Source organism: Amblyraja radiata, chromosome 10 (assembly GCF_010909765.2).
Source record: "Amblyraja radiata isolate CabotCenter1 chromosome 10, sAmbRad1.1.pri, whole genome shotgun sequence".
In the NCBI taxonomy this organism is placed as follows: Eukaryota; Metazoa; Chordata; class Chondrichthyes; order Rajiformes; family Rajidae; genus Amblyraja; species Amblyraja radiata.
The window spans coordinates 19,744,313-19,768,853 of NC_045965.1; the positions used below are offsets into that span (position 1 = coordinate 19,744,313).

General features: G+C 43.1%; 1 protein-coding gene across 2 annotated transcripts in view; it reads left to right on the forward strand.

The window, feature by feature from the left end:
- pgm1 (phosphoglucomutase 1) overlaps nt 1-24,541 on the forward strand; it is a 78,348-nt gene that overhangs the window by 35,052 nt on the left and 18,755 nt on the right. For both annotated transcript variants that reach the window (XM_033028279.1, XM_033028278.1), the window contains exons 2-5: nt 544-706; nt 12,747-12,893; nt 14,010-14,135; nt 21,908-22,098. In XM_033028279.1, the coding sequence (XP_032884170.1) occupies nt 544-706; nt 12,747-12,893; nt 14,010-14,135; nt 21,908-22,098 (627 nt within the window). The remainder of the gene's footprint in view (nt 1-543; nt 707-12,746; nt 12,894-14,009; nt 14,136-21,907; nt 22,099-24,541) is intronic.

Genomic DNA, 24,541 nt, shown 5'->3' on the forward strand with positions numbered 1-24,541 from the left:
ATGCTGATCTACTATGACCTCATACGAGTAAAAAAAGTATCGATTTTTTCCATGATTACCTTTTTTTACTCGCGGGCATTTTTCAACATGTTGAAAAATACACCACAACCTAGTTGAGGCCTCGAGTACACGGGGACTACTCTTGAGCATGAAGGATTGTTACAAAGACCTCCTACGACCTTGTGTCGACCATGTTGCGAGTATGAGTCGAGGGCAAACTCGCCAGAACTCGCGGATTAGGTCGCCCAAGTGGGACAGCCCCTTTAGAAAGATCACACAAACGGCTGACAATGTGGATACACTGAAAGAATAAAGATACTCTTGAGAATGGAATCGGAGTGTATTTTGATGGTATAATGAGAATAAAACTTTTAACAAACGTTAAGCTACATCCGAGCTAGTCAATTCTGAATGCTGATTTTGGTAAGAAAAGTATATTATTCCACATAACTAGCATTTCTTCATCTATTTCAGGAGTGGACTTCACTTAAAGAAAGCTATCAATGTTTCAGAATGCTTACCAAACAATTTTTTTTTAAACAGATTGGACGTTTAGTAATTGGACAAAATGGAATTCTTTCAACTCCAGCTGTATCTTGCATAATCAGAAAAATCAAAGCAATTGGAGGAATTATTCTGACAGCAAGCCACAACCCTGGTGGACCCGATGGTGATTTTGGAATCAAATACAACATTTGCAGTGGAGGTTAGTAATGATACAAAAATGGGTCTAATTAACTGAGTTTCCCAAATCTGTATCATTCTATTTGATATTTTTTGGATGGTTTGAATGGCAGTAATTATTTTCACATAATTTCACCTTAGACCAGATATAATTTAGGCCGCAGTCTCTTGTGTCTCTCGGTCATCATTTAGGCCTAGCTAATTTTCAGCTGCTTTTTAAAATAATTATTTCTGATGCAGCTTTCCAGCAAGACCAAAACCATCAACCAATAGCACTTCCCAAGTTGAGTTTCTGCTCCTCATTTCATTTGCTAATATTGAGAGTATGGATGGGGTGACTAGCCCATCTAGATAATGACTTGCCATTTTATGTTCACTTGCAACCATCGGATTTGCTATTTTTCATCTCTGGCAAGTAAAATAGAATGGTCTGCGTAGAAAGCTATAATAGGTGCTTCTAGATTACTTGGGTTAGGTACCTTTCCAAATCTAGGTTCTGATATCAATTCAACTACTGAGACCCTCAGATGGCACTGGAGTTAAGAAGATGGGAGTCCTCCTCAGCTCAACAGCACCACCTTGATGTGGTATATGAATAGGCCACATATGATGTCAGAGGTTTGCTTGCGCTTCAAGCAAAAAACATCTCTTTGTGATATCGATGTTTTTTGTTATCTGCACATCACATCCCAAATGTAATTGTTCTACTTTTCCATTTTATGATTGAGTTTAATAGCACTGTAAGAGGCTATTATGTAAATCACTACTCATTCATTCTTTGAAAGAACTATCCAATTATTTCCACTCATCTGCTTTTAATATGGAATGATACTTAGACAAGAATTGGGTATTGATGATACATGTACTTAGACAGGCCAAATGTTATTAATTTTTCATTTGCTCTACACTTTACAGTAAAATAAACCGGTGCATTACATAAACATAGCAATTCTCTGCCCTTCCCTTTCCTTTGCTATTTTAGACCAGTCATGAAGAACTGAAATTTACAAATATACAGCATGTTTCAGATAGCATGACTGTTGCAAATATGAGGCATTACATTTCACTTCTAAGGAGATTATAATTGCTATTTGATCATAAAGTAACGTGCCTTTGTAGAATTCACAATGTTCTTCCATTGGCTTTGTTATTTTAATTGTATCTTGATCCATTTCTGTCCAAATGTTGTAGTAATTTTAGTTTTTCCAGCAGGTTTGTTAATATTACACACCACACTATTAATATAAATTGAATACAATTGCCACACATAATTACTGAAGTTTCAATACAGAAATAAACTTCTTGCCATATCATATCTGTTCAAGGTAGGTGTTACAGCTGTCCACTTTGATCCTTTAGCTCCATCCTTTCCATCTACCTTTTTGAATAATTTACCCCTCAAAATATTTAATTCTCATTAAAATATCGATTTACTCTGCTTTCTATTTAATGGAATGCCTCCATATTCTAATAACCCTCTGTATTAAAAAAATAATTCCGAACTCCCTTTTATAGTTGTGGCACAGACTGTTGTTCATACTGATTCCCTGACTGAGGTTCCATGTTGATTTGAGCATTTCATCTTGGCTGGAAAATTTCAGACTTTTTTGTTGGAATCTATAGATCAGTAAGCGAAGCAAACTTGGAAAAGTACTTATATTGCATATGTAGTCTGGCACCTATCTATATATTAAAACTGTGTGTGTGTGTGTGTGTTTCTGTGTGTGTGTGTTTGTGGGTGCCAGATTCGGCCATTGATTCCTTGGTCCGCCAGCACTCCATCATGAAACTACGTCATTTTTTCCATTTCACTAGCTCATTCACTTTTACATTCAATTATGCACTCCTCAAAACATTTTTTACTTTTTTATGTACCCATTTTAAAATAAAATCCTCCACCCCCCACCCACCTACTCACTCATTTTGTCGCCTCCTGCTGGCCAGCGACCATAACGGCTGATGACGCCCGCCTCTGCTCAAAAAACGCCGACATTTTTCCCTGCCGCTGGTGCCCGGCCCGGCTCTGTCACGCTGCCTCAAGCCAAACATCGCATCTTCAACTGCTGCTTTTCCAGCAGTGGGGGAACAGCCAGCGTGACAGAGCCGACGTCTCAGAAGTGCCGACGATGTGAGGCCTCACACTCTCTAACCGCCGCTTTCACTGACTTCATTCCACAGTGAGTTCAGTTCGGTAACAACACCCCCCCCCCCCCTTTTAATTAAAAGTAAAGTAATAATATATGAAAGGTATTTACTTATTGTACTAATTTTTCTCTGAGTAGCCCAAAGCAAGGGTATAGTTATATAGTTTCTGATAGTGTTCCAGAATCATTCTTCCAGTTATTGATCTTTGTGTATGCGCTTATTCAGTCAGCATCTTTGGGAAATGTAACTAATTTTCAAAGATTCAAGGCAAGAGTCTTTATTTGTAATATTCACCGAAGACGATAAATGTATTTGTTATTCTAAATAAACTAAACCATGATAGTACAAACACCAAAGTCTGCAGGGGAATAATAGTATTGCAAAGTTCACAGTGGTGGGCTGCTGAGGTAGGGTTGTGGTTAGGGTTGTGTAAGGTGGTTCAAGGAAGGTTGGTTGAAAGGAAGAGGGTCTTGACCCAAAACGTCACCTATTCAAGGCTCTCAACCCAAAATATCACCACCTACTTTTCTCCAGAGATGCTGCCTGTTTCTCCAGTTACTCCAGTTTTTTATGTCTAAAGTGTGATTGAATCTGGTTTTCAGCCTCCTGTACCTTCCTCCTGATGGTAACAGTGTGAATAGAGCATGGCCAGTATGGTATGGGTCTACAATGTTTTTGAGACAGGGGTTCCTGCGGATCCCTATGATGGTAGGGCAGTCAGTATTCATGATGGTCAAGGCAATGTCCTCATGAAAGCAGGAAATAGAGCTTTCCTTATGATTGTTCCAATATGCAGGGCCCAGGACGAATCAGCAGAGATTACGTTCAAGTCACTTCACCCACCTTTGCCTGTGTGTGTCCTTGGGCAAGACACTTCACCCACCTTTGCCTGTGTGTGTGGATGTAATTATGTGAAGCACTTTGGGGTCAATGCAAGTTGACTAAAAATGTGCTATATAAATAAAGACATTTAATTTTAATTTAATTCAAGTACTTCGAACAGTTGATTATCACCAATGAAGACAGGTGCATGGTCCCATGGCTTTCCCTTCCAGAGGTCAACAAACTCACCTCCAAACTCTTGGACTGTGGATTCTGCACGTCCCTCTGCAAATGGATCTTCACCCTTATTAAAATCTCAATAGGCTCAAGACTGTGTGGCCAAATTCTGTTCTAACTCAATTTAAAACTTTGCAATGACACCACCATGCTACTAAGCTGTCTTATCGCCATACGGTCTCATTGTTTGGGATCAGGTCCACTATGATGATATCATAGTCAAGGATCCTGTTGTAGAGAGAGGTGTTGAATCCTCAGTCCAGAGCTGGTCATCAACATCAAGAAGCAGGGTGGAGTACCCCAGTCTGTATCAAAGGTGCTGATGTTGTGATGATCAACAGCTTCAACTTCATAGATGTAAATGCCACCAACAATTTTGTGCTGGTCTAATTACATGCACTGTGCACTGTAGATGCACTTTAGAAAGCAACCTATACAGATGCATCACTGCTTGGTATAGCAACTGCTCTGGTCTAGACCATTAGAAACTGTGGGGAGTTGCGAATGTAGCCTAGTCCGTTGCACAAACCAGCCTCTATCCCCAACCCAACCTCCACTGACTCCATCAACTGTCTTGGGAAAGCAACCAACATATTCAAGGACCATTAAACTCTGTCACCCGTTGACTGTGGCAAGGTCTTTCCCACAGAAAGCAACTGGCCCATGCTGAGTCTCTGGCCACATGGTCCCAGGCTGATAAATCTCTGGGGCCTGATGGTCTGCATCCCAGGTTACTTAAGGAAGTGGCTCTAGAAATCATGGACACATTGGTGATCATTTTCCAATGTTCTATAGATTCAGGATCAGTTCCTGTGGATTGGAGGGTAGCTAATGTTATCCCACTTTTTAAGAAAGGCAGGAGAGAGAAAATAGGGAATTATAAACCAGTTAGTCTAATATCGGTGGTGGGGAAGATGCTGGAGTCAATTATAAAAAGATGAAATAGCAGCACATTTGGAAAGCACTAACAGGATCAGTCCGAGTCAACATGGATTTACAAAGGGGAAATCATGCTTGACTAATCTTCTGGAATTTTTTGAGGATAACTAGGAAAATGAACAAGCATTTGATAAGGTACCACATAGGAGATTAGTGGGCAAAATTAGAGCACATGGTATTGGGGTAGGGTACTGACATGGATAGAAAATTGGTTGGAAACAAAGAGTAGGGATTAACGTGTCCCTTTCAGAATGGCAGGCAGTGACTATTGGGGTACCGCAAGGCTCGGTGCTGGGACCGCAGCTATTTACAATATACATCAATGATTTAGATGAAGGCATTCAAAGTAACATCAGCAAATTTGCAGATGAGACAAAGCTGGGTGGCAGTGTGAACTATGAGGAGGATGTTATGAGAATGCAGGGTCTTGGACAGGTTGGGTGAGTGGGCGGATGCATGGCAGGTTCAGTTTAATGTGGATAAATGTGAGGTTATCCACTTTAGTGGCAAAAACAGGAAGGCAGATTATTATCTGAATGGTGTCAAGTTGAGAAAAGGGGAAGTACAAAGAGATCTGGAGGTCCTTGTTCATCTCTTACTGAAAGTAAGCATGCAGGTACAGCAGACAGTGAAGAAAGCTAATGGCATGTTAGCCTTCATAACAAGAGGAGTTCCGGAAGTGGCGGTGCTGCCCTTGCAGCTGCGGCTCGCCTGCAGTCCGTCTATCTTTTCTTTTTTTGTTTTCCTTTGTCCCGTTGTTGCAGTTTATTTCAGTTCGGGGGGGGTGGGAGAAACCTGTTTTAGTCTCTTCCTTCGGTGGGATGCGACCTTTTCTTGTTATATCCTCCGTCTCCGTCTGCGCTGAGGCCTAATGGCGGAGCTGGCTACTTCCAACTGGGACTGACCTCGAGGCTCCGGAGGCAGAGCCAGCCAGGACTTACCAATGCGAGGTGACCCGACTTCAGAGCCTCGGAGGCTCGGCCGCGGGCCCAGTGGACGACATCGTCGGGAGCTCGCAGGCCCCAGGTTGGTGACCTGTTTTTCCGGAGCTCCTGCAGCAACAGCTTCGTCTGCTGGACTGTTATGGGTGCAGGGTGGCGGCTTCGGCAGCTTCGACCGCCCCGGGCCGTGGAGTTTGAACCGGCCTGTTTGCGGAGCTCGGATTCAGCCGCGGGACTTACCATCACCCGGCGGAGTCACAACATCGGAAGCCTGGATCGCCTCAACACAGAGGGAGAACAAGGAGGGAAGAGACGAGGACTTTAAGACTTTTTCCTTCCATCATAGTGAGGAGGGTCTGGTGGACTCACTGTGGTGGATGTTAAATCTGTGTTTATTGTGTGTTTTGCTATTTTATTCTATGTTACGACTGCAAGGCAATGAAATTTCGTTCAGACTGAAAAGTCTGAATGACGATGAAGGATACTTGATACTTGAGTTGAGTACAGGAGCAAAGAGGTCCTTCTACAGTTGTACAGGGCCCTAGTGAGACCACACCTGGAGTACTGTGTGCAGTTTTGGTCTCCAAATTTGAGGAAGGGCATTCTTGCTATTATGGGAGTGCAGCGTAGGTTCACGAGGTTAATTCCCGGGATGGCGGGACTGTCATATGTTGATAGAATGGAGCGGCTGGGCTTGTATACTCTGGAATTTAGAAGGATGAGAGGCAATCTTATCGAAACATATAAGATTATTAAGGGATTGGACAGGCTAGAGGCAGGAAACATGTTCCTGATGTTGGGGAGTCCAGAACCAGGGACCACAGTTTAAGAGTAAGGGGTAGGCCATTTAGAACGGAGATGAGGAAAAACATTTTACCCAGAGAGTTGTGAATCTGTGGAATTCTCTGCCTCAGAAGGCAGTGGAGGCCAATTCTCTGGATGCTTTCAAGAGAGAGTTAGATAGAGCTCTTAAAGATAGCAGAGTCAGGGTATATGTTGAGAAGACAGGAATGTGGTACTGAATGTGGATGATCAGCCATGATCACAGTGAATGGCGGTGCTGGCTCGAAGGGCTGAATGGCCTACTCCTGCACCTATTGTGTATTGTCTATTGTCCATTATCCTTGGGAACTGCACAGACCAACTAGTGGGAGTGATCACGGACATCTTTAATCTCTCCCTACAACGTTCTGAGGTACCCACCAGCTTCAAGAAGACCACTATTATCTCGGTGCCAAAGAGAAGAAAGATCTTGTGTTTTAACGACCACCATCCAGTGACCTTGACATCCACCATCATGAAATGCTTCGAGAGACTGGTTATGGTACATATTAAAGCCAGCCTGTCAAGCAACGCTGATCCACTGCAATTCGCATACAACCACAACAGGTCCATGGCTGATGCCATCTCTCTGCGCCTACACGCCTCCCTGGAATGCCTAGATAAGAAGGACATCTATGTGATTCTCCTCTTCATAGACTACAGCTCTGCTTTCAATATCATTATCCCGACCAAGCTCATCTCCAAATGAGTGAAACTTGGATTCTGCACTCCCCTCTGCAACTGGATCCTCGACAACAGGCCACGACCAGTGTGTGACAAATCATCATCTACGATAATCCTCAACACGGGTGCCCCGAAAGGATGTGTTGTTGGCCCCCTACTTTACTCTTTATAGACTCATGACTGCAGCCAAATACCAATACAACTCAGTTTCCAAGTGCACAGATGAGAGCATCATAGTGGACCGAATATCAAAGAATGACGAGACGGAGTACAGGAAGGAGATTGAGAACCTCATAACCTGGTGCCAAGACTAACACATTCTCCTTCAATGTCAGCAAATCGAAGGAGATCATGACTGATTTCAGGAACCAAAACAGTATACGCACTTGTATACATTGATGGCGTTGAAGTAGATGGTCAAAAGCTTCAAGTTCTTAGGAGTAAAAATCACTTGCAATTTGCCCTGGACTAGCCACATCGAAACAATGGCTAAGAAAACACACCGACAGACACATCTATTTCCTTAGAAAGCTTAGGAAGTTCAGCATGTCCCCACCAACCTTCAGCAACTTCTGCTGTTGTGCAGTAGAAAGCATTTTATGGGGATGCATCACAGCATGTTTTGGGAACAGCTCCATCGGAGACCGCAAGAAATTGCACGGAGTCATGGACGTAGGGTAGAACATCACGCAAATCAACCTCCCTTTCATTGACTCCATCTACACTGTGCTGCCTTGACAAGGAACCAGCATAATCAAAGACCAATCTCACCCCAGTCGCTTCCTCTTCTCGCCTCTCGCATCAGGCAAGAGGTACAGAAGTTTGAAAACTCACACCTCCAGATTCAGGGACAGTTTCTTCCCAGCTGTTATCAGGCAACTGAACCATCCTCTCACCAGCTAGAGTGCAGTCCCAACCTACCATCCACCTCATTGGAGCCATTTGAACTATCTTTAATTAGACTTTATCTTGTATTCAACAATATACCCTTTATCCTGTATCTGTGAACGGAGGACGGCTTGATTGTAATCCTTTTCTAGTCTTCTCATTCACTGGATAGCATGCAACAAAAACGCTTTTCACTGTACCTTGGTCATCATTGGCGGTCACTCGAAACGAGTATGACTGTCCTCTCCTCTCCATTCGGTCGTATATTTGTAGGTCTGCAGATGTCTATAGAGGCCGATCTGCAATCCACACACCTTGGTGCAACGTGGGCAGTGGAGACTGGCGGTGATTGGTAGTCATCGAGCCCCCTTCTCTCTCTCCTTACAGTGCTGTTGCTTTGTCTCTGCGTCACGGCGTAGTTCCATTTCGTGACGTGCAGCTCCTTCCTGCACGGATTTCCTCTAGGAGAGCCAGTCCAGTGCAATGTGCTCCCAATTGCTCGATGTGATGTGGAATATCTTCAGACTGTTTGTGATGTTGTCCTTAAACCATTTCTTTGGCCCGCCGGGGGCTCGCCGACCTTCCTTCTATTGAGAGTACAGAATTTGTTTAGGGAGATGTGTGTTGGACATGTGGATGGCATGGCCAGTCCATCAAAGTTGGTGCTGCATTATTGTGGTGGTGATGTTGGTCATGTTGGCTTCCTCCAAATCGCTGATGTTGGTGCGTTTGTCCTCCCAGCTGATCCTCAGAATCTTTCGTAAGGATCTTTGATGGTATTGTTCCAGGGCTCTCAGGTGCCTGCTGTAGGTGGTCCATGACTCGGCTCCATACAACAGGGTGGAGAGGACAACGGCTCTAAACCAGCAGTTTTGTTTGAGCCTTTAGGTCTCGGTATTCAAAGACTCTTTTCCTGAGTCTGGTGTAGGCACACTGGCACAACTCAGGTGATGGTTGACCTCAGAGTCGATGTTAGCTTTTGAGGAAAGAATGCTGCCAAGGTTGGGGATGTGGTCAACATTTTCAAGAGTGGTGTCATCCCCTTTTATAGTGAGCTGGGTAGATGGCTGGTTGGGTGGAGGTTGATGTAGGACCTGGGTCTTCTTGATATTTAAGGCTAGGCCTATGGCTCTGTATGCCCTGGCAAAGGCATTCAGGATGCCCTGGGGGGTCTTCTGCAGAGTGTGCTGCAATGGCGCAGTCATCCGCGTACTGAAGCTCCATGATGGCGGTGTTACTGACTTTGCTCTTGGCCTTCAACCTATTAAGGTTGAAGAGCCCACCATCAGTTCTGTAGAGGATTGGGATCCCCTGTGGCAGCAAGGAAGACGACAAACAGGGTGGGTGCGATGATGCATCCCTGTTTGACCCCCGTTTCCATAATGAAGGGTTCGGACTCAGAGTCGCAGTTGCTGAGCACTGTGACCGACATGCCATTATGTAGATGCCTCAATATTCTGATGTACTTGTTGTGGCAACCGTATCTTGATAGTATGTTCCAAAGAGCCTGGCGGTCTACCGAGTTAAAAGCCTTTGACAGGTCTGTGAGGGCCATGTACAAAGGCTGCCCTTGTTCACGGCATTTTTCCAGGAGTTGGCTTGCTGTGAATATCATGTCTGCTGTACCTCTGGATGGGCGGAAGCCACACTGGGCAGTACCTTCGCAGACAGTAGCAGAAGTCGGATTGTGGGGACATGAGCAAAGACTTTGCCTGTTGTTGATAGGAGTGAGATGCCCCTGTAGTTTCCACATTCACCCTTATCCCCTTAAAAATGGTCACTATTAGACCATCCCTGAGTTCTGAGGGAAGTTCTTCTTTTTCCCAGACCTTGAGTAGGGAGTGGATGTGGTACAGGAGCTCCGGTCCACCTTCCTTTAAGATCTCAGCTGGGATCCCACTTGGACCGGTGGCCTTGTTTTTCTTAAGGCTCTTGATGGCATCTTGAACCTCTGTCATAGTAGAAGGTTCTTCCATGTCTTCTCTGATGGGGCTCTGGGGGATGTGGTGGGTAATGTTTGGTTCACTTGTGCTGTCACGGTTGAGGAGTTCCTGGAAGTGCTCTTTCCATCGGGCGTTAATGGACTCATTGTCCTTCAGCAGTTCTTGCGTGTGTTTTGAGGGCAAGGGGTCTAAGCCGCGGTAGCTTGGATGGCAATTTCCCCCAGGCTTTCAAGGTCAGCCTTGGCCGGATCTGCTTCGTTTGACGCATCCTCTTCCTCTTGAGTTTGATGGACATCATGGAGCAGATGAGGCGATGATCTGTCCAGCAGTCATCTGCATCGATCATGGCCCTTGTGATGTTCATGTCACGGCGGTCCCTGGCTCGTACAATGACATAGTCAATGAGATGCGACTGATTGGAGCTTGGGTGTCTCCAAGATGCCTTAAGTTTATTTTTCTGGCGAAAGAGGGTGTTCGTGATGAGGTCGTGCTGAGCACATTTGCTGAGAAGCAGAGCCGGTACACATGACTATAATAAACTAAACTAAAACTTTGCTATTAAACTCTTGAATGGACCTCTCGTATGCAAAGAATGAATTCCTGATCTCCCAATCTACCTTGTTTTAAATATTCTTTCATTGTAGCTGTCACACGATATTCCGCACTCTGTTTATTTTCTCTTTTGCAATATCTGATGTACTAGCATCTGGTGATGATTGTGCTCATTTATGTATAATTTACCTAGATCGCATGCAAAATAAAATGTTCCATTGTATCTTGGCATTCGTGGCAATAATGATAAATTAAAAAGTATTTGATCTTGCGAGTGTTGAGAGCAAAGTTATTGTTCTGGCACCACTCAATCTGATTGTCAATTTTATTCCTTTACTCTTACTCTGACTTCTTGTTACGTGTTTATTCCATTGATGGTGGTATCATTGGTGGATCTAAAGGTGGTGTTGGAGCTGGTTCTGGCAACACAGTTATGGGAATAGAGAGAGTAGTGCGGGGGACTGAGCATGCAGCCCTCTGGTGCTTCTATGCTGATGGTCAATGAGGGGGAGGTATCATTTCCAATCTGTACCGTTGGTACACTTGACAATAATAATAAATTAAACTAAAGAACTCAGCTGTGTAGGGAAGACCAAAGCCCCAGTTTCCTGACATTGACGATGTTTGGAAGGGACAATACATTGAGCACCCGGCTGTAGTTGATGAGCTATAGCTTGAGGTAAGCGTTCCTGTTGTTCAAATGGTCCAGCACAGAGTGGAGAGCTGGCAACATCAATAAAAGGGTTGTCATCAAGTTAAAAACTCATAGAATAAAATGAATGGCAGCAGCACCCATTTGATGAAGCATTGCTAATTTGACAGTGGTCGTAGTTAATTTGAGACTGGAGGGAAAGGTACAATAGTGTTCCCCGGGTGCTTAAGTGCTTAGGTATCTTGTTTATTATTAATGACTTGGTGCACAGGACTCAAATTTGCAGATGACACAAAACTTGGAAGTACAGTAAACTGTACGGATAGTAAAAGACATAGAAACATAGAAAATAGGTGCAGGGGTAGGCCATTCGGCCCTTGAGCCAGCCATTCAATATGATCATGGCTGATCACCCAAAATCAGTACCCCGTTCTGGCTTTTTCCACATATCCCTTGACTCCGTTAGCCCTAAGAGCTAAATCTAACGCTCTCTTGAAAACATTTAGTGAATTGGCCTCCACTGCCTTCTGTGGCAGAGAATTCCAGATTCACAACTCTCTGGGTGAAAACGTTTTTCCTCATCTCAGTCCTAAATATTCTTAAACTTTGACCCCTGGTTCTGGACTCCCGCAACATCGGGAACATTTTTCCTGCATCTAACCTGTCCAATCCTCTAAGAATTTTATATGTTTCTATAAGATACCCTCTCATCCTTCTAAATTCCAGCAAATACAAGCCCAGAAGGATATGGAGTTGTACATGTACATTAAAAATTGCAGGGCAATTTGAGAATTAAAAAAAATAATAAAATGCATGTGTGATCCTAAATTGTTAAAATGGAGGCATAATTATTTTAGTTTAGAGACACAGCATGGAAACACTGACCTTCAATCACCTGTTCATACTAGTCCATATTAGGGGCAATTTACAGAGGCCAATTAACCTACAAACCCGCACGTCTTGAATGCATAATGGACAATCTCAATTTTGTCTGCGCCTGATAAGCTGCAAAGTTATGATCATGAATAACAGCCCTGACCAAATCTTGTTTTAGCCTCAAGAATCCACTGCAATTTGTGGTCTTCTATATCAAATCCAATTTGAAAATCTTTAGGAATCAAAGAGTTTACAAAATTAATCTTTCTTAGACCCACTTCCTAAAATCTTTGCAGTTTGAAGATTAACTTTGTAAACATTTTAATTGCTTACGGTTTTCAAATTGCATTTAAATTCTGGATCCATTTCTACAAACGGCAGATATTTTGATTTCAATTTGACTTTCTGGAAACGGTTTGGGAGAAACCCTGTAAGTTTCATTCAAGTGGTTCTTTTGAAGCAAAAGGCACCACTATGTAAGAAAGTAGTATATTTAATGAATAACTATCTGTGCTGATTTATCTCTTTCACAGAATCTTGAGTATATCTTGCCTCTTTCAGGTCCAGCTCCTGAGGCTGTCACAGAGAAGATTTTTCAGCTCAGCAAAACGATTGAAGAATATTCTATTTGCCCTGATCTGAAAGTTGACTTAAGCACAATTGGAAAACAACAGTTCGACTTGGAGAACAAGTTTAAACCATTTTCAGGTATCTCATTCCTTCCTCTTATTCAAAACCATTGACCAAAACTAAACTTTAAAAAAAAGTATACTAAGTCTATTGCTGTCTCCTCATTAATGCATAGTGCCTTGTCCCTGGGCATGATAATGCTATACTATTTGCCCATAAGATCATGTAACAGTGGGCTGTGTAATAATTCTGCCCGTGTTCCTTGCAGAAATGTGGTTTCGAACTGAAAATCAGCTGTCTGCAGTATTGGATGTGAAGCATCCCAAGTTTCTTTTCCTTCTCTCCTGGAACTGCTATTCATTCTAAAGTAAACACCTGGCCAATATCAAATCCATATTTTAAACACGAGCTTTACTGGACTTGGCAGTTAATTAAATAATAGAATAGCATTAATCAAAATCAAGCTGATTCTTCTGTTATCTGATAATTCATTCAGAGTTTCTTCCAGCTAGGATCCTTGAATAATAGTTTAGAAGAATAATCTCATTAGATTTTTCCTTCTCACTTTAACTCAATAAGGCATAAGGCTACTATCCAGCACTCCAGTTGTGACAAGCTAATTAAATGCGAGATAGGAGTGTTCATGTTGTCCGGCTATTGCATGATGCCATTACCATTTAATTACTCAAAAGCCAGTATTATTTATAATTGTGATAATGAAGAAGTTCAAAGAACAGAAGACTTGCCATTTAAACTATAATTTTGTTGTCAATTGGCCCATGAATGATCATTTTTTTGTAGAATCTATTTTCTAACCAAACTTTCAAAATAAGAAATTGAGGTACCTTTTGAGGCAGTAGGTTCAGTCTACTGAAATTAGTTTTATGGGCAAAATAGGGTTTTTTTCTACACATGGAAAAAATGACCACTTTTCATTTCATTCCAAAGATTCTCTTTTACTCCTCATAATGATATGAAGCAACAAATCAACTTGAACTTCTCCCCAGATATTCCATCTGTTCTTTAATTTATTGATTTATCAACTTTAATATTTTCATTTGAAGTAGAACACAGATTCCCCTTTCCCTATTAACACCAACCTTTTGTAACAACTAGTCTTTTCTATCACATGTGCTATTATCTCAAATAATAATAAATACCAGAGCAGTAACTATAAATGTGATTATCTTCTAGTGGAAATTGTGGATTCGGTGGAGGCTTACGTGAACATGCTACGAAACATCTTCGATTTTAATGCTTTGAAGGAGCTACTTTCTGGTTCAGAGCACTTGAAGATAAGATTAGATGCCATGCATGGAGGTATGAACTACTGTGAAAGAACTAGTTATTATTATATTAATGTTAGAACATGTTTTATAGTCTTGCTGAAGATTCTTGGTATAAAATTTAATTAGCAAACATGAATCTTGTTCATAAAAATATGCTTGACAAATAGAGTTCACTTAAATTACTATTTTATTGTGATTTGCATAATTGAATTCTTTGGAGATAAATCAATGTCTGATGAAATAACCATTTGCAAAGCTAGTACTTCTTTAACTTTAAGATTTTAAACTACTATTACCAATTCTTCAATTTAAGCCAAACCATTGTATTCACAGGGAAGTGAGAAAACTTATTTACACCTAGAGGATGGTTAAAGTGTGGAATTGGCAACTGAAAGGATGATAATAGCAGACATCCTCAGCATATTTTAAAAGTTCGTATGTGTAGTTGAAGAGCCATGTGGTGCAGAATGATGTAGTTATAGCTGGAAGGTGGGAATAGATTTCTTTCTCAATAATTATGATAATGAAGAAATTCAAGGAACAGAAGACAAATTTTGTTGTCAATTCGCCCATGAATGATCATTCTTTTGTAAAATCTATTTTCTATCCAAACTTTCAAAAGGAGGAATTGAGTTATGGACACATTGAGCTGAATGCCCTCCTCTATAAGGCCATTTTACAATGAACCGTTGTTTTACATGTCTGTGTCACATTCAGATTTGACAGCTATTTTCCTTTTAAGAGAGAGTTAGATTTAGCTTGTAGGGCTAAATGAATCAAGGGATATGGGGAAAAAGCAGGAATGGGGTACTGATTTTAGATGATCATATTGAATGGCAGTGCTGGCTCGAAGGGCCGAATGGCCTACCCCTGCAACTATTTTTCTGTTTCAAAAGAATTGGGGGAATAAGATTAATTTTAATCTTTTGTTTTTAAAAGCTGTAAATTGTGGAGGTCCACGCGTTGGTAAACACTCTGTTTAAAAAATAAACGATACAGCCCCATTGCTCACGAGCGGAAACTCCAGTTCAACTCCATCTCTTCGAATTCCATCTGCTAATCCTTCGAATTCCAACCGCCTAACGGCCCGCCCCCCGACATCGTGATTGGTCGGCCCAGGTCACGTCCGGTTCAAGTGAGAGTTCGAGCCCGGCCATCGAAGGTTCGGGATACAAGTGGCTTGACCACAAGATGGCGCCACATGAACCCCCCCCCCCCAGATCCGGAGTAATGGAGGCGAGTAGGTTTACGAGTAAGGCGACCTGATCTCGTGTACATGTCTCCTGTGCTCGGGGTCACAACCGACGGAATTGAAGGCGGGTGCGGTCGTAACGGTGGACGCCCTCTACGGCGAGGCTGTGCCACCTGCACTGGCTGATTAATGTCCAAATGCGCCGGCTTAAGACGGTCCACGGAAACGGTCTCGTGCTTCCCGCCCATGTTGATGACGAAGGTCGAGGTGCAGCACCTGGAAAGGTCCCTCGTAAGGCCTTTGCAGTGGCGTCCGGTGAGAATTGCGACGAAGGAAAACATACTGGCAGTCTTTGAGGGTGGGTGGGACGTACGTGGGAGTGAGTCCGTGGCAGGATGTCGGGACGGGAGAGAGCGTGCCCACCTTCTCCTGGAGGCGCGTCGGCAATGGTCATGGGCGGTTCTTGATGTCCACGTGCCGCCGGGATGACATACCCTGGGACCGTAAGCGGGGCGCCGTACACCAGCTTGGCTGCGGAAATTGCCATGTCCTCCGGAGTAGTGCGTATGCCCAGCAGGACCCACAGCAACTCATCCATCCAGTCCGGGCCTGTGATCCGTGCCTTTAAAGATGCCGTTGGCTTGCTGGTGGTAGGCCGTAGTGTGGTGCAGCTGAGCACCAAGCAGCCGGGCCATTGGTGACCACAACTCGGAGGTGAACTGCGCACCTCTGTCAGAGCAGATGTCCACCGGCACACCAATCCAGTGGGCAGTGACGGTGCGTGCACACGTTGCAGCGGAGGTATCTGAGAGCAGGACGGCTTCCGGCCATCTCGTGAATCTGTCCACGATGGTGAGAAGGTGGGTGACACATCTGGATGGAGGCAGCAGTCCCATGATGTCGATGTGGATATGGTCGAAAGCCGGTGTGTCAGTGCGAAATTCTGCAGCGGCGCCTTCATGTGACGCTGAACCTTTGAAATTTGACAGGGGATGCACGCTCTGGCCCAGTTGCCAACCTGTTTGCGCAACCCGTGCCACATGAACTTGGCTGCCACCAGAGCCGTTGTTGCCCGGATGGAAAGGTGAGCCAAACCATGAACCATGTAGAAAATCCAGCGGCGCCAAGCTGCGGGGATGATGGGTCTCGGCTGTCCGGTAAACACGTCGCAAATGAGCGTGGTGTCAGCGTGCCCGAATCGCACATCCTACAACAACAGGCCTGAGATGACTGTGCGGTAGGCAAGCATCTCCTCATCCTCGCGCTGTGCGGCCGCAAGGGCCGTGTAGTTGACACATTGGGCCAAAACGTGGATGGCTTTAATGGTGGTGCGGGACAACGCATCTGCAACCAGGTTGCTCATGCCCGCGATGTGCTGAATGCAAGTCGTGTCCTCAGAGAAGTAGGCCAAGTGACGCTGCTGCCAGGATGACCAGGGATCAGACACCTTTGCAAAGGCAAACGTGAGTGGCTGGTGATCGGTGAAAGCTGTGAAACACCCGCCCTCAAGGATGTAGCGGAAATGCCGGATCGCCAGGTAGAGCGCGAGGAGCTGTTGGTCGAAAGCGCTGTACTTCTGCTCGGGAGGTCTGGGGTGATGACTAAAAAAGGCGAGGGGCTTCCAGCTTCTCGATCAGTTGTTCCAACGCTCCGCCCACAGCTGTGCCAGATGCGTCCACTGTGAGCACAGTCGGCGCGTGGATGGACTACCATGGTCGCCTTTTCCAGTGCCTCTTTGGCATTGTTGAAAGCGGTCGTGGCTGCGTCGTCCCAAACAAGATCTCTCTGGTTGCTGGCCATGGCCTTTAACAGCGGTTGCATGATCCTCGTGGCTGCTGGCACGAAACGGTGCTGCTCGCACGGCACGAAGCAAATGGTGCCAGCACAATTACCTGGCTCTCAACACCAGCAAAACCAAGGAATTGATTGTGGACTTTGGAAGGTGTAGGATAGGGACCCACAATCCCGTTTATATCAACGGGATGATGGTGGAAAGGGTCAAGAACTTCAAACTCCTGTGCATGCATATTTCCGATCACAGCACACTGATGCAATTATAAAGAAAGCACATCAGCGCCTCTACCTCCTGAGAAGATTATGGAGAGTCGGTATGTCAAAGAGGACTCTCTCAAACTTCTACAGGTGCACAGTAGAGAGCATGCTGACTGGTTGCATCGTGGCTTGGTTCGGCAACTTGAGCATCCAGGAGCAGAAAAGAATGCAGAAAGTTGTGACCACTGCCCAGTCCATCATCGGCTCTGACCTCCCCCACCATCGAAGGGATCTATTGCAGTCGCTGCCTCAAAAAGGCTGCCAACATCATCAAGGACCCACACCATCCTGGCCACAAACTCATCTCTCTGCTGCCATCAGGTAGAAGGTACAGGAGCCTGAAATCTGGTACATCCAGGTTCAGGAACAGCTTCTTCCCCACAGCCATCAGGCTATTAAACTCGCAATCAAACAAACTCTGAACTATAATAGCCTATTGCACTTTATCTGTTTATTTATGTGTATATTTATGGTCAATGCTATATAGATACACTGAACTGTTCTGTATTTATGCTTACTTTATGTTCGGTTGTGCTGCAGCAAGCAAGAATTTCATTGTCCTATGGGACACATGACAATAAACTCTCTTGACTTGACTTGACAAAAATTAATAATGCCGACAAACTCATGGAGTCCCTTCACTGTCGAGGGTTTGGGAAACTGGCGAATGGCCACAACCTTGGACGGGAGCACGACCGCACCGTGCTGATCGATGTGGTGGCCATGAAAACTGATGGTACCGGTCGGCCGTTGTGACGTCGTTGAGACGGCGGTAGTCCCTACAGGGTCTCCAGCCCCCAGACGCTTTGGTGACCATGTGAAGCGGAGATGCCCAGGGACTGACTGAGCAGCGCACAATGCCCATTTCCTCCATCCGGCGGAACTCGTCTTTGGCCAATTGGAGCTTGTCGGGGGGCAGCCTACGTGCGCGTGCATGGAGTGGCTGTCTGATGGTGGGGATATGGTGCTTTACCCCATGCATGGGGCTGGCCGTTGTGAACTGGGGGGTTAGGATGTCGGGGAAATTGGCCAAGATCCAGGCGTAATCGTTATTAGAGGAGGTCACCGAGCTGAGATGCGGCACAGTGTGGCGCAAGACTCGAAAGTCTTAGAATGGACGAGACACTGTCCCTTCACGTCGACCAGCATGGAGTGTGCCCGGAAGATTATTCAAAAAGATGAAGTTAAAAATATATTTAATAAATAGTGCTTTGCATAAGATATCACGTTATTCGTGATATAATCCAAATTATTTGCAAAGATGCTTGTTGTTCTGATGTGTGCCATTGATCCTTTCACAAGTAGTACCTTCCTCAAGATAGAATTACTGACTGTTTGCCCTTCCCATTATTGATTCCCAATTTGGCACTTCAAGCTGCTGGCAGATACTGTAGAGTAGGTGTCATGTTATAAGGTATACTTAAATATGTAAAGATTGTTGAATGGGACAATAAATGTGCCTTTGATGACAAATTTACCCAAACTAAATAATATACCGAATTGGTGAAGAAGTGCGAATAATTTGACTTCTTTACGAAACAATGCTTTGCATATCTAGATCAGCAAATATTATATACTGATAATACCTTGTTTTTATTTTAGCAGTTTTCACTGTAGAAATTCTGTTGCTAACTTTTAGTTAATCTTGACTTTTCAACTTTCATTTCTTGCTCATATATCTAAATAAGTTGTTTGGTGAGAAATCTTGACATGTGCTCATCCAAATAATGTAAAGTTGGCAATGGTGAGCTACAGCACCAAACAAAGACCCCAACAACTATTGCCCTGGTTGGATGTAACACTGATAACTCTCAAAAGACTCAACACTATCCATGTCAAAGTAGTCTGCTCGTTTGGGCTTTGTGGTTGTGTGTACCAACAAAATGCTGTGCACACAAAGTTGGCCTTGCTAATAATGCAAACTCTGAAAATGAATATAAAAATGAACCTTGTTGACAATTTTGGGAGACTGGACCTAGCGTCTTATGGGATAGCATTTGGAAGGGGAGGGGAGGGGAATATGGTTGACAGTAGAAGATCTGTAATTTTTATTATCCCATGGAAGCATTCCTACTTTGCCAAAGCTTAAAGGAATAAAAATTGAAATTCTTAAAGGACTCTTTTTTTGAATTGTTGCTATTGATCTTGGATTACTGCTAGAGAATTCTGCGATTGGCAATATTAGATATTGGTGTTCTTCAAATGGGGTAAGGCTCCAGGTTTCATATACGTGGAACATAACACTTGTTTTGTTCAGCAATAGTGAATAACCAGAAATTCTGAGCCTATATGGTGTCTTTTATACTTTCAATGCAGCTTTGTTAAAAACGTTGCCACCGTCCCCCACCTCCTTCTCCAACACAAGTCTGATTGCTATCCTCACGTGTACAGCAATATTGATTGCAATCCTGTTGTGATTCTGGACCTTTATCACCCGGTTCCAACTTCCAGATCTCCTTTACCACTTGCCTACTTCTCTACCTCTCCGTGACTGACACAAGTCATGGTGGCGCAGCTGGTAAAGCTGGTGCCTCGCACGCCAGAGACCTGGGTTCAATCCAGACTTTGGATGCTGTCTGTGTTTGCACATTCTCCCTGTGACTGCGGGGTTTCCCCCATGTGCTCTGATTTCCTCAAGCATTCCAAATATGTGTTTGCTATAATTATCAGAGGTTGTAGATTAATTGGTTTCTATTATAACATTTCCCAAATGTGTAGGGGTTAGATGAGAAAGTAGAATAACATAGAACTAGTGTTAATGAACGATCAATGGTCAGCATGGACTTGGTGGGCGTAAGGGCCTGTTTCCATGCTATAATCACCAAACACACTCGACAATGTTGTACTCTCCTTACCGCCATTTGTGTTGTTGCTAAATGAACTGGCCACAATGTAATCCTGACTTGAGCTTTGACAGAATCTCTGCTGGTTTCTTGCTGGTTTCTTTAGCTGTTTTTAGTCGCTTGCTCTCCATAATTATCAGAGGTTGTATGCATGAGATTTGAATTAGTCTTAAATCTACAGCCTCTTAGTACTACAACTAAGGTTGACATTTTGTATGTAATCTGCAAACATTCTCTACTCAAGATTCACAGAGAACATTTCATGTTTGTAATACCATGTCCCCAATTTAATCTGGATTTGAGAGAAAGTAAAGTCAGGAATGGTTAAAGTTATTGCCCCTTTAGCCATCGTGTCCACTCTGATCATCAGGCCCTATCTATACTAATCCCACTGACCAGCAGCTGGCCGGTCGTCAACTATGCCTTGGTGTTTCAAGTGCTAGTCCAGGTGCTGCTTAAATGTTGTGAGAGTACCTGCCTCCACCAACCTATCAAGCAGTATGTCCTGGATTGCAACCACCATCTGGATAAAAATATTCTTCCTCTGAACACCCCTACACTTCTTACTCTTCACTTTAAAACAATGCCTGTTCATATTGGACACATCTGCCATTGAGAGAAGCTTTTTACTATCCACTCTATCTATGCTTCATAATTTTGTACACTTCTATTAGTTTCACCCTACAGCCTCCTCTGCGTCAAAGGTAACAAATCTAACCTTCCAATTTTTCCCATACCTGAAATTATGGTATTCTCTATACTCTATCCAGTACAAATACATCCTTCAAACTACAAATGAATTTTTATTGAAACTTTCTCAAAGGTTTTGTTTTTTAAATCTTAAAAATCCGGAATGTAAGTTTATTTATATAGCTGCAATGAAGACATACAGTTATCCTCCCTTCCCATTTGGGAGTTGCAGTGAACCAGTTGTCAGAGATATAACATCGGAAAGGTTTATCATGCTGAAAAATATATTTTATGATCCGGTAAATGGTTGGCAACAATGCAACTAATTTGGAAGACATGGCTTGACATTTGAGAAAATAAAATAAATCTGACAGACCGTGTTAGCAATGCTTCACGTTCAAAAGAAAATATTTAATAAGAAACCGTTGATGGTAAATTGTATATTTTTGGGTTTAAATTTAATTTAGTCTTGACATCTTCCTTTATGCCTGTGGAAAGAGAAAAACAAGTGAAGCTTTGTGTCAATACATTTAATCAGAACTGGGGAAAGATGGAGGTAAAATAGGTTTTAAGATGGAGAGCAAACAAGGGTACGGTCTGTTTCAGATCAACACAGGTCTTCCTTATTGTTTCTTTCCTTTCCTCCTTCTCCTAAGCATCAAACTTATTTTAGCTCTAACCTTTTTCATTTCTGATGAAGAGTCAAAGTTATTGTGTCTTAGATGTGCGGTTCAGAAACAAGCCCTGTGGCCCACCACATCCCTGTCCACATTTTTACCATCTACACTAATCATTGAACTTGCAATTAATTCTGTTTCCCTTTCCACAGAGGCTGCTTGGTTTGCTGAGTAGTTCCAGCATCTTTTATTTTATTTCAGATTTTGAAACATTGGCTTATTTTGATTTTGGTGATAGTTTGCATGATGTCCAATTTATTAAATTTAGGGTTTAAAGTATTTCACTGTCATTAGCTGCACTTGTCATCAGGATATTTTTGTATTTCATTCATTTTATTATTTTAATTAGTGATGGGTCCTTACGTTAAGAAGATTTTGTGTGAAGAACTGGGGTCACCTGCAAATTCAGCAGTGAACTGCACACCTCTTGAAGACTTTGGTGGTCACCATCCTGATCCAAACTTAACATATGCTGCTGACCTAGTGGAGACCATGGAAACTGGAGACTATGATTTTGGAGCTGCATTTGATGGTGATGGTGTAAGAAAAAACATTTGTCTTTCTGTCAGTATTTCAGCTCGGAACAATTACCTGTAACCTAGTCTCTTGTACATATTCATGAAACAAGCCCAACCCCCCAATTGACCGAAGAACCATTTGCAGTAGCGATAACAGAGAGAAACTACAAACAAGTAGATCGTTTTCCTGCATGAATATCTTGTGATATTATGAATGAGATATATCGCTGGAGCATATTGATCTTCTACAGAGCACAGATATGGCTCAAAGAGCCCCTGTCATTTTCAAAAGTAGACAAGTTTTACCCCACATCATTCTCCTCATCTTCAATCATGGCCTCCTGCACTCCAACCTTGACCTTGACCCCTCCCCTTTACCCAGCCACTTTGGTGTAAGCAGAGTTCTTCTCAGGTTGTGTAGAGCGCCAGCTCACCTTCGAGTCTGGAGAATGAAACAATGGTAATATAGTCTGGGGTCCCAGCAGTAAATTTGCGCATTTGTTGAAATTTCCTGTGCTCCCACCTAGTGCACAGGTAGAGGACATTCAATTTAGCTCATAACCTGTTCGTCAAAATGCCCATTTTCTCGGAATGTCCAATTATGTAGGTGATTGAAAATGATAGCAATGAGTGAGGGAGCAAGTGAGGGACAGCAGAACACTACATTGATTGGGTCCATCTGTCGTAACCAGAATTAATTGTGATGCTTCTTCCAGTGATGTTTGTTTCAGCCGAATTGCGCACAGGCAAATGATCAGTAGGTTCAATAGCTTGAATGAACGTAATGAGTCGTATGAGGGATTTCTCATTGTATGATTGGGGATTTTGTTGGTTTGAAATGCAACTCTCTATCGGTCAATCTGATCAAAGTGCTGCAATGTGCATTACTCTTAGTTGCATTGGTTATCATGTTCACTATTTACAATTGATAGTAAGCACCAGTCCAAATATTTAATATCTTGACCAATGTTTAGACTTGCACAGTGGAACTGATCTATGGGAAAATTAGATTTTTCATGCAGAGCTCATAATCATTTCAGCAAGAGGACCAATCATTGGGAAGTACAGAGCTGATGGACCAAGCCATTTAAATGTTGTTATCAGGGAATCAGGTTTTGATCTGTTAGATTCAGTGCAGGTGGGGATGTGGAATATAATTAAATATGATTTTAAAATCTCAATTTGAACATTGACTGCCTTGTCTTTCAGCAGATAATAGATGGGAGGCATCGTCTATAACATTTTCTTACATAGGATGTGTTTACAGGAGCCTGCTAAATCATCGTGCCCAATTACCCATTCTACATTATGATCCTTAACATCAACACAGTTCTTCACGCTGTGCCTCATGTCCGTCAGTCTCAAAGTCTGTATGTTGCTATTGTATTTTTGTTGGCTAGATTGTGTAGCATGGGGAACAGAATTGAAGTCTCCATATTGTGAAGATGTGATTGCACAGGAAAGGGTGCAAAGGAAATTCACCAGATTGTTGCCTGGATTTGAGCGTTACTACTTTAAGGAGAAAGCTGGAGTGAGGAGGCTGAGGGGTGACTTATCAGAGGTATACAAAATAATGTCGGGGGTACACATGATAGACAATAACAATCTTTATCCCATGGTTGGGTGTCAAAGACAAAAGGGCATGAGTGAGAGGTTTATGGTTTAATGGGGATCTTGGGGGAATATTATCACACACAGGTTTTTCTCAGTATTAGAATGTGCTGTCTGAGGATGTGGTGGAGGCAGATACTTTGAGAAGCTGGACAAGTACATAGAAAGCTACAGATCAAATGCAGGTAAATGGCACTGGTGTAGATGGGTGCAATGGGCTGTTGGGTCCAAAAGCCTGTTTATGTGGTGTATTCTGCTGTGCTGCTGCAGGTAAGAATGTCATTGTTCTATCTGGGACATATGACACTAAACACTCTTGACTCTCTTAGACTCAGAGTAAGAATCAAGATTCATCTTGTTAGCATATGTTGTGATGTACTCCAGCTGATGAAGGCAATAGAAGAATCAAGAGTCATCTTGTTAGCATATGTTGTGATGTACTCCAGCTGATGAAGGCAATAGAATCAGTGCAATTTTCACAATGATTTGGGTACTTGCATGACTATCATTGCATCTGCCCTTGGCTGCTGTGGCTGGAGTCCAAAATAGTGTGGGGATCTTGGAAAGTAGAAGATACTGTTAGTCCACTAGATGTATCCTTTGAGGCAGTGCTGCCTACTGAAAATGTCTGGTATTGTAGATGAAGAAGTCACAAGTGCTTCCAAGAAATTTGACAATGACTGTCAAGAGATTCTTTTCTTCAGTGACATCAACCTTTATGTTGAGGAAGTGGAACCTCTTTCTGATGATGATAAAATCTGGTTTATTAATGGGAGCCCTTACAACTTCTAAGCATAGACAAAAGTTTCCTGCATCTCTGTGAAGACAGCAATGTGCATCGTAGAGGCCTCTTT